Below are 13616 nucleotides of genomic sequence, written 5' to 3'. Positions count from 1 at the left end.
CTTTAGACACTTTTGATATTCTAGGGATAATTAAGTGACCAGTATTTTGAGATTGCAGTCCATGCAATGGATTGTTTTCTGACAATTCTTGAAGATATGGAGGCACTATACCATTTAAAGCAACACCAAAGAGTCTTTTTACCTTAAAATAACGTTTCCAAAAAAGTTTCAGCCGTTCATCCACTCGAAACAGGGTGAACGGCACTTTCACATTCGCTTTGCAGCCCTCTATCGGCCAAAACCGCACTAAAGAAGTTTCCAACCGTCGGGTCGCGGTCCTGTAGTTCAAGTGAAAACTACAAAAACTTGCTTTATGGCAGACCTACAATCCAATCAGAGCCAGCTTTGCTGCAGTAAGCTAAATTATTTACGTCAGTGGTAATGGACAATTCTGTTTCCAACCTGTAGGGGGAGCAAAGAGCAAAAACTCTTTAGTGTTGCTTTAAGGCTTTATAGATGATTAGCAATATTTTTAAATCTTTATGGTATTTAACTGGTAACCGGTGTAAAGATGCCAGAATGTGGTTCATACTTCTTGGATCAAGTAAGCACTCATGCAGTGGCGTTTGAACCAGCTGAAGCTTGTTTACCTGATTTTGCTCGACACTCCCAAGTAACGAGTTACAATAGTCTATTCTAGAGGTCATAAATGCGTGGATAAGCTTCTATGCATCTGATGCAGACAGCATATGGTGTATTTTTGAGATATTTCTAAGATGGAAGAATGCTGTGCGACAGTCGTTGTAGATATGACTATCGAAGGATAGTTTGCTGTTGAACATCACACTTAGGTTCTTGACTGTGGAAGATGGCACAATAGTTTCAAACATTCAGCCATCTATGGCCAACTTGTAATCTGACATATTTCTTTTGGAGCTATTCAGTTCAATAATAAGTATCTCTGTCTTATTGGAGTTTAGCATAAAGAAATAATTTGCCATCCAGTAAGTGATGTCACTAACACCGTCTGTTATTTAATACAGTCAGTTAGAAAACTGCTGGGTTTCGGTAAGGTGTGAGGAGATGAAAAGGATAGGACCTAGAACCGTTCCTTGCGGTATGCCATATTTAACCAGAGAATGACATGACTTTTCCTCATTTACATAAAGTGTTAGCGGTTGATTAATTACGATCTAAACCAGGCTAATGCCTGACCACTGATGCCAACATAGTTTTTTAGTCTATTGAGTAAAGCCTGGTGCACACTGTGAGATTTCAGCCACGATTTAGCTGCCTGGGACAAATTTTGAAATCCTAAAAATACCTGGCAGTGTCAGAAATTTTGAGACACAATCCTGCTGTGTGACATCTCCCTGCGACAACCGGCAGATCAAGAACCAATTGAAGCAATGAACCCGATGACGCAATTAGTGCAACAACAAATTAATGCAGACAATGTCAAAAAGAGCCAAGTGGACATACAAGCTGTACATACAAATGCCAGGTACTTGTCTCGTTCATTTTAATTAATCCCTTACGAACATTAACCATGGTTTTACTACAGTTAAAACCAAAAAACCATGGTTACTGTAGTAAAACCATGTTAACCACAAAATAACAATAGTTTTGACAACCAGGGTTTTGAAAAACTATAGTTAAACCATGGTTAGTATTGTCGTCTTCTTTGAATCCGTTGCAATTTCAGATGTCATTCTGCCAGTATCTGGCACAGGTCACGGCTGATGAGGTTGGTTCAGCCAGATCCTGGGGACTGCACTGGGGGGCATTTTCACACTCCAGTAGGTGGGACATTGTCTGTACTGCCCCGCAGTTACATGTGTCGTCTGTCTGGAGGTTCCATATCTTCATAAGTGCTTTGACCTCCCCTGTTCCACTCGTAGTCTGTTGAGGGTCTTCCAGGTTGGCCATGGGAGATCGTGCCCGCTGGCGAGACATTCAGTCGGAGTAATTACTCTCTCCATCCAGTCTTGGGCTCGTGTGGTTAGCTGGTTCCATTCATCTTTCCAAATGTTGGTCCTTGCTATTTTTTTTGGGTTGTCCGGAGAGGTGGGACTGTCAGCAGAAAACTGGCTCTCGATTTCAGGCGGTGTGGGGGTGCTGTGTGTCCATGCAGGGGATGTCTGGTGTCATACTCCAGTGTTCTCCACTTGTCTTGGGCGATGATGGATCGTCTGATGTAAGGGGGGGGCAATGCCAGCTAGAGCGTAGAGACATAGTAGAGCCGTTGTTTTTATGCATCCCATAATAATGTGGCAGGTGTCGTTGAGAGCTGTGTCAATCAGTTTGGTATGGTGTGAGCGACTCCAGTTTGAGCATGCATATTCGGCTGTGGAGAAACACAGAGCTAGAGCAGTTGCACAGATGGTTGATGGATCGGCACCACATTTTGAGTTTACCAGTTTGCGCAGGATGTTATTGCGAGTGTATATCTTGGCTTTGGTGTTCTGGAGGTGGGTTTTGAAAGAGACTGTCCTGTCGAGTACACAGTGTAAGGGTGGTTGTCGAGTTTGTAGCCATCCCATGAGATGCGCAGTTCTTTTTTCGCATCTCGGTTTTTTTAAATGGAAACTGCATAGTTGGGTTTTTGATGGATTGGGTTTCAGATGGTTATTTTTGTAGTAGGTTGTCATCTCTCGGAGGGCACTTTCCAGAACAACCTCAATCTTCTGGAAGTTCTCCTGTTGGGTGGTGATGTTAGTATAGTAAAACCATGGTTTTGCTGATAGTAATCAATACACCAAAAAACCATGGTTACTACACTATTACAACAATAAAACCATGGTTAATTTTCATAAGGGATGAGTCATGATTCAAATGAATGCTTCAGCGTGTGTTCACCTAGTTGTCGCCAACTGATGACGTAAAACTACGGAGGCATTGTTTGCGTGCGTTTGATTTTTAAGTCTTTAAACTCGTACAAGTCTGACATGGATGGAAACTGAGATCATACAGTGTGATAACATGGACTTAATTACAATCTTGTTTGCACAGTGTGGCAAACAACAATCCTAAGGACTATTTAAAATTGCGCACTGTATACAAGCCTTTAGATTGTGTGATCTACTGTGTCAAAGGCTGCACTAAGGTAATATAAGAATTAAGATTTCACCACTATCGGATGTTAAAAGGAGGTCATTTGTAACTCTAAGCAGTGCTGTCTCTCTGCTATGGTGGGGCCTGAATCCTGATTGGAACTTGGTCTAAAATGATTAAGCTCTTACTGGTTGAGCTGTGGCTTTTTATTTTTTATGAATAACTGCCAGTTTGAAAGCTGTAGGAACGTACCCTAGTTCTGGCGATGAGTTAAAGATATTTAGAATTGGGTCTGACATGACAGGGAATACCTCTTTTAATTTTGTGGGAACAGGGTCTATATACACAATGATAATTGGATTTTATTAATTTTGCGGGCTCTTCTATTGTAGTAGCTTTTAATGACTCAAGTTGTTCATGTGGTAGTTTACTGTTCATTGTACTATTGGATAAAATGGTGGCTGCTTGCATAGCTTCAATATTTTCCCTAACAACCACAATTTTGTTAGTGAAGAAGTATTTCGTTCTGTGTTAGAGTTTCATATCTGTTTCTGTTTTTTACTAGTCAGTTTCTTAGTATGGTGCCGCCTTTTGCAGGTAATACAACATCAGTTTGTTGTGGGAATAACAGATACAAGTCCTGCACAATGACAAATGGATGAAAACGTTTACTGCCTCAATTCTCTGAAACACCCCAAGATGACCCAGTAATATTCTGGTGATTGTGCAGCCCATAAGAGATGTTAAACAGTCTGTGTTTTGGTGCTTTTTCATTCTGATTCAAGTCCCCTACGTTCAGGATACCATTGGGTGCACATGGTCCTCCATAATGGTTCGGTAGTCCTTGGCAGTGATGTGCACATCTAGCACAAAGTAATGGTTAACAATACTGCCTAGACTTCCTCAGCTGGGGCCTTCATTTATGAAACGTGCATACACACAGGTTTGATCGTAGAGTATGTGTACCCAAAATCCATGGCAACGTTCACATTTATAAAAACGTTGTGGAAAAGTGCTTAGGGTCATGTCAGGGTCTACGCAGACTTACGTACTTTTGCTTGTCTGATTGTTGCAGACTTTTGGAAATACAAGCCATTCTTGCTGCATGAAGAGGAACATTGAACATTGACAGGCGCTCTTTTATATGTCAATGAAATTGGGCATCATTTAAAGGCGGAGATCTAAAACTGCCTCGCTGCGCACATGTTCAAGATCATTTGCAATTTATAGATTTCACATATGAAAGAAAGGGGTTTGCGCATTTTCTGTGGGTACGTTCGTTCTATGAATCCAACATACGCATTTTTGAGAAATGATTGCGAGATCAAATTTAGGATGGTTTCTACACAGCATTTTATAAATGAGGCCCGAGAACTTTGGGTATAGCAAACTGAACTTTGGCAATGGCAGCTAATTAAAAGTTTGACCATAGCAGCCCAACCATTAAAGGGGACAGAGAATGAAAAAACATTTTTACCTCGTCTTTGTTGAATAATGGTAGTCTACCCACATTCACAAACATACAAAAAGTGCTAAACATGCTAAACATCTTAGTCTCATAAAAATTCCTCTTTTAGAAATGTCAGCCAGAAAACAGCCCAATCTGAAAAACTGATGCTTATGACATCACAGGCATCTAACTGCCCCTCCATTTTAAAATAATTGGCTACATTTTTTGAGTGGCAGCAAAGTCAGCCAATCAGTAATGAGATTGCAAGTTAAGCCAGTAGGGGGAGCCAAATAGGTGCAAAACCACTTGTTTAAAATCCCCCACCCTAATAGAGCTATCTGAGAGAGGTTTTTAGGAAGCTTCTAAGGCTTTACAGACCCAAACAAAACATTTTTTGTCTACATGTCACATCACAAAACAAGGATAAATACTCCGTTCAATCATTCTATGTCACCTTTAAGATTTCCCATTGAGCTCCTGATGAAGAGTTTTGGTAAAACTTGGTAAAGGTGACAGTGGGCAAATTAAATTCTGCAGTTATGCGGGCAGCTGTTTTTTAATACAATTCGGGTTAGTACCCGACATTACTTTCGGTCAGCTTCCTCTTGCGTCAACAACAGTTCCTCCTAAATGGGTTATTGTGCTTTGTGCAGGTAAGCCAACTTTAGCCTATAGATGCTTTGGCTCTCAATACACAACAAAGACTTGCTGTCCTAATGATAACAGATTTGACATGCAAAAAAAGTATTTGTGACACGTTTGTCAAGTAGCCTATGAAACACATACTTAAAACATGACCTCGGCATTTAACCCATCCCAGCGAGCAGTTAATGAACACACACAGCAATGGGCAGCTATCAGGGAGCAAAGGTGCGAATCGAACGAGCAACTCAAGACCGACTCCCCGAACCATTAGGCTATGACTGCCTACCATATCTCCCATTATGTAAATTTATATGCACACAAATATAAAACAGCCAGTTTGAATAAATAGCCAGAAGAGGCACAAGAAGATAAGTAACAGACTTTAATTCAAAAATAACACAATAATATGAGTAATGCACAAATAAATTAGAGTGTTCAGTAAAAACGTGCCTATGTAGATGCCAGAGCGTGGAATCAAATGGTATAACTCACAGCCAGAAGACATACGAGGCATTTCAAACATCTCATCAGTAAGCTCTTGTACAAAAACAAAGTAACCATTTCATTAAGAGGGCTGTACATCAAACTCAGATTTACAGACATTATCAGAAAGACCACAATCAGGGCAGGAACATTGTCATTGAGTAAACCATTTATTCTTCTTGTGAAAAGGCCATTCACATAACAGGTATTACTGTGTGCTTGCTTTATTGCTTTCTGTACGTATAGACGAAACGGTACCAACCGTACCATTACCATAATGAGGACTATTGGACACGGCTGAAATAACAATCTTTGAAGAAGAAGAAGAAGAGAGTTTATAGCGAAGCAACCCCTGAGATAATGAGCTTTTAAAAGGGGCACATGATAAGTAATTAGCACTTCTTCACAAAAATATCTGCCACCTTAACGAGGACCCAATGGCAGGCGATGGGAATATAAAGGGGAAAAATATCAAGCAAAAATTGAATAGCATGAATAGGCCTTTTGTACAACGTTGTGGACAGATGTTATTTTGCGATTAATAAAAATACTGAGTGGAATGTAAAGCATATGTGCATTAATGGTCTGTAGATAACAGTATAATCTCTACTGTTAGTGGTCCCAAAAGAGCAGAATCAGAATTAACTAAAGTTTGGTGAGGCCTAACATGTTTTCTAAGGCATTCTCCACAATATGATTGTCTTTGGTTTAGTAATCTATTCACACCTAAAAATGACCATCCAGCAGCTTTTCTGCATTGTGCCAAATAAACTTTACACGTTCACAGTTATTTTCAGCATTGTTTCATATACTGTATGAAGAAACGATCTACCACAGATGTAGAGACGGCCGAATTAGTTTATGGAAGTAGAACGAAAGAAAAAAGTTTGTTGTTTTGTTTAGCAGGAACTTCTATTGTTTCAGTATCATCACGCTTTCCCTCGCTGGGAACTTCTCTGAACGTACACACATCAGGAGTGCAGAATAATATACAAAGAGCAAAAATACAGGGCGAGACTTAAGATCTGGCCAGCCAGCTTCAAAGCGTCATCTGTCAATCAGTTAGAAATTCTGCTGTCTGCGTTTTTTTGCATCCATGGCATCGAGAATGGGTTGCCTCTTAGCGGTGTAGCGCTGTCGCAATTCTTCGATTTCACGCTCCATCATGGGATCCAGGGCACTGAGACGCATCTGCAGCTCTTCAAAATCCAGGTTTTTCAGCTAAGCAAACAAGCACACACACAGAGAGAGTGATTCACCTCATCAAAGCTTCATTAAATCATATGAGACCAATCAAAATATCCATGCACTTACAAAATCAAAGTCTCCATCTTGCGGCACTTTCCAGTTGTCAGGGAAAGCGGTTTTTATCACGTAAGGATCTTGCTGGTTGTGATTGTAACTCTCTTGTGCTTTGTTTGAATCCTGCTTGTCAAAGTAGTCCATGAAGGACGGACGAGGAGCTTGCAGAGCTGTAGGATTTCCTAAACAAGGAGAAAACATACAATATAAGCATGGGATGGATGGATTCCCCCCCCTAGGGGAAGAAATTGAGATGTGACTGTAAGAAACTCACTTCTCATCGATCCGACATCTACCTCCTCTTCTTCATCATCGCTGTTGATGACCATGGTACCCAGATCCGACTCTAGCATGGTGCTGCCATGCTCGATCATAGTCTGCGCCCCATCGCTCATAGTGCCTGTGGCTCGCATGGTGCCGGCGCTTTCCGAGCCAGACTTCACCATGGTATGGGAATCCACTTCCACTTCCTCATCCTGTACAAGGCAGACAAAGTCAGATAAAACTCGTGGGAAAAACAGGCAAACAGACCCATAGTAGAGCACAATTTCCTACCGAGTTCTCCTCGTCCTCCTCGAGCTCTCTCTGCATCTCCTGTTGTCTCTTTACCTTCATCTCCATAGCTTCTGTGATCAGGTCTCGTAGAATGGTTACTGGTTTAGCATTAGTTATAAATGGATGCTGCAAAAAAGATATAATATTTATAATCATGTTTACTAAATTCTGAGCAACAATTGTTGGCGATGTACAGCCCTACCTGAGACTCACCTGAGAAAAATGTGAAATTGGGCATAATGTGTACTTTAAAACAGTTATCAGTATTAAAGGAAAAGTCAATTTTCTTAAAAAAAAATCTAGATAATTTACTCACCACCATGTCATCCAAAATGCCGATGTCCCTCCTTGTTCAGTCGAGAAGAAACAATATTTCTTGAGGAAAACATTCCAGGATCTTTTCATTTTAATGGACCCCAAAACCTAACAGTTTAAAATTGCAGCTTCAAAGGACTCTAAACGATCTCAAACGAGGCACAAGGGCCCCATCCAGCGAAACGACTGTCATTCCTGACAAGAAAAAAAATGCACTTTCAAACCTTCTCTTCTATCTACGGTCCTGTGATGCGCCAGCACGACCTCACATAATACGTCATCACATCAAGAGGTCACAGATGACGAATGTGAAACTACGCCCCAGTGTTTACAAGTGTGGAGAAAGAGGACTGTTCCGACAATGTCGAATGATACCAATTAATGTCTTTTTTTTAGTTTGTCTTAAAATCGTACGCAAATGTGCAGTTCATTATGTAACACGTGAACCTTCCACGGCATTACGCAATTACGCGAGGTTGCGCTGGCGCGTCACAGGACCGGAGATAGACGAGAAGTTTTGGTTTAAAAGTGCACATTTTTTATTTTTCTTGTCAAAAATGACAATTGCTTCGCTAGATAAGACCCTTATGCTTCGTTTGGGATTGTTTAGAGTCCTTTGAAACTCAATTTTAAACTGTTACGTCTTGGTGTCCAATAAAGTCCATTCAGAATTTTTAACATTTTAAATGTCAAAAAACACAATTTCCTCTCGACTGAACAAAGAAAGACACCAACACTGGGACGACATGATGGTGAGTAAATTATCCAGATTTAAAAAAAATTGCATAATCGTTTAACGCTTCATTTATTTCTTCTATGCACTGATATGGTAGACATATTTCTTTAAAATGATGTACATCTATAGATATACGTCTTGAAACTAATTATATCATGCAGATTTGTGATTTTCAGATTAAAATTAATCATTTTAATTTTTGATATGAAGGCACATTTTGTTGGCTATTCACTTTTTCACACCGCGGTCAATGTAAAATGACCTTTAGCCTGGATTTCACAGACAGGGTCACATTTGTGGTTGATATAGTTAAACTAAACTAGCTTTTAGATTGAAGTGTTTCCAAAAATAAGGAAGTGGTTTTCCAAGTGAAAACCCAAATCTGCATAGTCATCTAGTCAACTGAACAAGAACCTAACCCATTCCTCCCACATAACTACACAACAGAAATGATTTTTAGATGTAATGTCCAAACCTGCAGTAGTTGAGTTGCTGTTGCTCTCTGCTCTGGGTTCTTCACCAGACATTTCTTCACAAAATCTGTGAATTCATCACTCCACAGCTCCGGTTTCCGGAAGGTGGGTGGAGGATTTGTTGGGATCATAAAAATAGCCTGACACAAATACAAAAAAGGGTGATAAGAGAAGTTATAACCTTACCATTTCACATCAAGACAGATACTGTGGTGAATACAGTATAATTGTGTGTTTTTCTAACCCTCATCGGATGAATGTCTGCATAAGGAGGCTTTCCTTCAGCCATTTCTATAGACGTGATGCCAAGAGACCAGATATCTGCCACACAGTTATACCCGATCTCCTGAATGACCTCAGGCGCCATCCAAAATGGTGTTCCAATTACAGTGTTTCTCTTGGCCATTGTGTCCTATTGAGGTTATTGAAAAAGAAAACAAATTATAACTGTATGCATTAACAACTAATGCTAATAATACATTATTATGAATAACTTACTGTGAGTTGTCCAGCCACTCCAAAATCAGCCAGTTTAGCATGACCCTCTGTATTGAGTAGAATATTCCCAGCTTTAATGTCCCTGTGGATTTTCCTCATGAAATGGAGATACTCCAGACCTTTCAATGTGGATTTAAGGACTGTAGCGATCTCATCTTCAGTAAGCTGAGCAAGAGAAAAAATATGCTTTTAAACATGTGCTGAAAACACCTGCCTTTAAACCTTTGTGAACACACACACTTCCCCCGTAGGTATGTCTGGGATCACTCCCGTCAAGGGGATCAACTTAGAAACATTGCTGTTACATTAACAGAACGCGTTGTGTGTGTGAACAAAAGGCAGGAACCATGCCATAAGGGATGCGTGTCATCGCAACAAGACGTTATGGTCACTTCATGTGTTTTTTCTGATTGAATAGCTATCTGATTTGTTTGAACCCTTCTATTTACATCTGGCCACATAAATGCATTTTGGCTGAATGGATATCAATTCTCTCGGATTCTTCTATTCCCGCACAAAATGCTAATACACTATTCATTACTCCGCCTTCAAAACTTAAGATGAGGCTTATACAACAAAAGGCAGCACTTACTTTATGTTAGGAAAGGGCACGAGCTGGAGCGCACAGCACAGAGCAGCAGGAGACGGTGCATGACAGTGGGATTAAGAGTTTAACAAAACGCTCTCTGAAAGTTTTATTTCTTTGTTTAATATAATTGAGTTTGTTATTGGACTTTTTTATTGGTTCTAGAAAGCTTTTATACCCACTGTCAGTGTGCCATTTTTGTTTGTTTGCCTCTCTCCCTGTAAACTTGTAAGTGACGTGCCTACGTTTGGGAGGAGTAAAGCGCGACATATTTGGCTTCATCTAGGGCAGTGTTTCCCAATCCTGGTCCTCGAGGCCCCCCTGACAGAAAGTTTTAGATGTCTCCTTATTTTAAACACCTGATTTAACTTATCAGCCTACTTCAAAAATGGTAAAGATGTCTCCCTATCAAGCTGATGAGTTAAATCAGGTGTGTTAAATAAGGAGACATCTAAAACTTTCTGGCAGGGGGGCCTCGAGGACCAGGATTGGGAACCACTGATCTAGGGTATTTTTTAAAAATGATTTTAGATCACCACAATGATTGCACCTCTCTCTAAAAACACAAGGGGGAGGTGCAGCGCCTGTATAAACGAAACTGTATCAGATGGCGCAAAACTTCTGCATGCTGCAAAACTTCAATAAGCAAGGTATACAGAGGTTTTAAACAGTCAAGGTTTCAAAACCACTATGTTCTGTGATACCGTATCCAAGGTATGAGCTGTGTTTATACAAATTAATTACATCATTAAGTCATGTGACTGATTTGATGTTTACATTTAATATACATTACGAAAATATTATATATTTTTTGAAGCATATTATAATTTAAAGCCTTTATTTCACCTGGCATTTGAAAATAACACATTGTAGTGTTGCAATGGCAATACCGGAACACTGTGAAACCGTGGTATTTTTGCTTAAGGTTATCATACCGCCAAAATCTTATACCAGCCCATGCCTAAGTGGTAGGATTGACTACTATTTAAGGCCTGTTCTGCTATGTTTAGTTTATTTAGATTTTCAGTTATTTTTCAGACACTTTATTCTGTTTATTTCTTATAAAGAATTTTCAGTATTCATTAAATAATTGCTTTTAAATATGTGTTATGTGTATTAATACTTACTGTCAGGAAAAACTTGCAAAAGATTTAATTTAAATAATCACAAAAATTATTTCATGGCTGTCACATTTATAAGACAATTAATCGTCAGCCAAATTTCATAACCATGACAGCTCTAGCTTAATCAACCAGATATATTTACACTTAACCAGTTTCATCTGAATAGCTATCTGATCAAAGAAAACACATGACCAGGTGTAAAAAAGCTTTTAGATCCAACATTCACGACGAGAAACGTCTGCAAACTGGTATAAAGCAGAGATCTGGGAGCTCCCCGCTATCAGCGATGAAACTGAGATCATTCAACCTCATAATTGAACAACACTTCATGCACTATACCGCCCTACAAAGCCAAAGCGAACCTCTTTTTCCATAATATGTGTGTAAGAACGTCTTTATAAAGTCTCTTTTTCCATCACTTACAGTTTTATTGCGAAGTCGGATGATATCAGACACTGATCCAGCGCCACAGTATTCCATCACAATCCACAGATCCGTGTTCTTAAAATAACTGCCATAGTACTTCACCACATACGGACTGATAAAACAAGATAGACACAATCATCACCATGTTGGACATTTTCAGTTTTTCATGATAGGTTTGTGTGTTCCATTGGATCGAACCCACAACCTAATGCAATGTTGAGCTCCAGGAACACTGATGTTTATGGGCTTTACCTGTCACACTGCTGCATTATGGAGATCTCCTTGATGATCTCCTGCAGGTCTGATTCCACAGGAACCTGTTTGATAGCCACCACCTGGCCTGATTCCTTGTGAATGGCTTTAAACACACTGCCATATGATCTGAACACAAATATGAGTTTAATACACAAATCAAATCACGTGTATATTCTGTGAGATGTTTTATACATTGTGAGTATTACCCTTCTCCAAGCTTTTCAAGAACGTCAAATACTTCCTCTGGCTGCTTGGTTAGACTGTCTTCACTGAGTTTCTTCAGTTTACTGTCGAGAAAAAGACAATCGTACATTATTTATTGCATACAATGTTAGCACTCGGACACTAACACTGTCCTTAACTAACAAACTTCCTGACATATAAATATATACACGTCAGATTAATCTTACAGCTGTATGAGCCGTTTATAAAAACAACCAACACCCTCATATAGGAATTCATATACGTTAGGTTCAGCAACTGTTTGGTAGACATCTCAACGCCAAAAGTGCCACAATTGATGAGTGTTTTCCCTGTTTAAATGTCGTTTACTGTTCTTCACTGTTTTTGTTTGGTTGTTGAGACGAGGCCTGTAAATATTAGCCAAGATGATAACTAGTTAGCCAGGCTGGCTGTTTCACTTATTTTTGGGCATCGGCTGATCCATTCTTCTTATTTAAATGTATTACTAGTTTCTGATTAATATCAAACACTTTGCTGTCTCAAAACTTAAATAAAACAGCAATAACGCATGTTTTGTTTGGACTTTCAGGAAGCAACGCTATCCGCTTTTCCGTGCCGCTACTAAAGCGATGTGAAGCCAGATGACGTGTGAATTTTTCCATGCTAAATTGCATTTCAAAATAAAAGTCTCACTTACAAACTGTTTTTCAGGAATTTAAATAATCATATTTTAAATCTATTATCATCTGTTCTTTCCGTAAATGTACTTTTAAATTAACCTGTTTTATCATAATACTGGTATGTTAAGTTTTGGTTCAGTATTGTTGCTGATATTAAATATAGTTATTTATTCATATGTACATTTCACAGACACTTTTGTCCAAAGCGACCTACGGTGCAAAAAATTCTTACTAAGTCTTATTTCTGTCTTGTTTTCCAATATAAATATCTAATAATTCTTACACTGAGATCTTGATAAGCAAAGTATCTTAAGATATTAAGTCTTGTTTACGGAAATAAATTATGCAATTCAAAAGATTTTTGCCTAAAACAAGTAAAAATATCTGCCAATAGGGTAAGGAATATTTACTTAAATGGAGTATATCAAAATAAGTTGAAACTTGAATTAAGTCAAATTTTCTTCCCATATTTCAAAAAAATATATTTTCAAATATAATTTCAAATATATTTAAAAATTTACAAAAAAAGCCAAAAAATATATGTACTGAAATATATTTTGAATTATATTTACAAAAATGTATTATTCACAAATATATTTTTGGCCATTTTTGTATATTTTTATATATATATGCAAAAATATACTTATAATTGTATATTTTATTAATACTTTTATATTTTGGCCAGGACAAATATATTTCTGCTTTATGGGTTGTAAAGTTAAAAATGTATTTGTTGCCCCTAAAATACATTTTAAAATATATGTTAATATACAAAGCTTAAAACTAAATATATTTTCTAAATTCAAAAATATATTTAATTAAGCTTTACTTCCCGTACTACCGAGCCCCTAAGGGGACATTGGAGTAAAAAAATCTAAATTTTAGTTTCATGTGCTCACGCGAAACCTTCA

The 13616-nt window shown here is 38.6% G+C and overlaps 1 protein-coding gene across 1 annotated transcript; it reads right to left on the bottom strand.

The window, feature by feature from the left end:
* Nucleotides 1-5454: 5454 nt before the first annotated feature.
* stk3 (serine/threonine kinase 3 (STE20 homolog, yeast)) lies at nucleotides 5455-12678 on the bottom strand. The gene is made up of 11 exons (XM_055219262.2): nucleotides 12487-12678; nucleotides 12049-12129; nucleotides 11840-11968; nucleotides 11585-11699; nucleotides 9452-9616; nucleotides 9198-9365; nucleotides 8956-9093; nucleotides 7430-7555; nucleotides 7149-7350; nucleotides 6887-7056; nucleotides 5455-6793 (listed from the first exon to the last, which is right to left on the bottom strand). The coding sequence occupies exons 1-11, from the start codon at nucleotides 12507-12509 to the stop codon at nucleotides 6635-6637; spliced, it is 1476 nt and encodes a 491-aa protein (XP_055075237.1). The 5' UTR covers nucleotides 12510-12678; the 3' UTR covers nucleotides 5455-6634.
* Between the last annotated feature and the right edge of the window lie 938 nt (nucleotides 12679-13616).

The sequence above is a fragment of the Misgurnus anguillicaudatus genome, chromosome 20 (assembly GCF_027580225.2).
Source record: "Misgurnus anguillicaudatus chromosome 20, ASM2758022v2, whole genome shotgun sequence".
NCBI lineage: Eukaryota > Metazoa > Chordata > Actinopteri > Cypriniformes > Cobitidae > Misgurnus > Misgurnus anguillicaudatus.
This window is presented reverse-complemented; position numbering and strand designations above follow the sequence as displayed.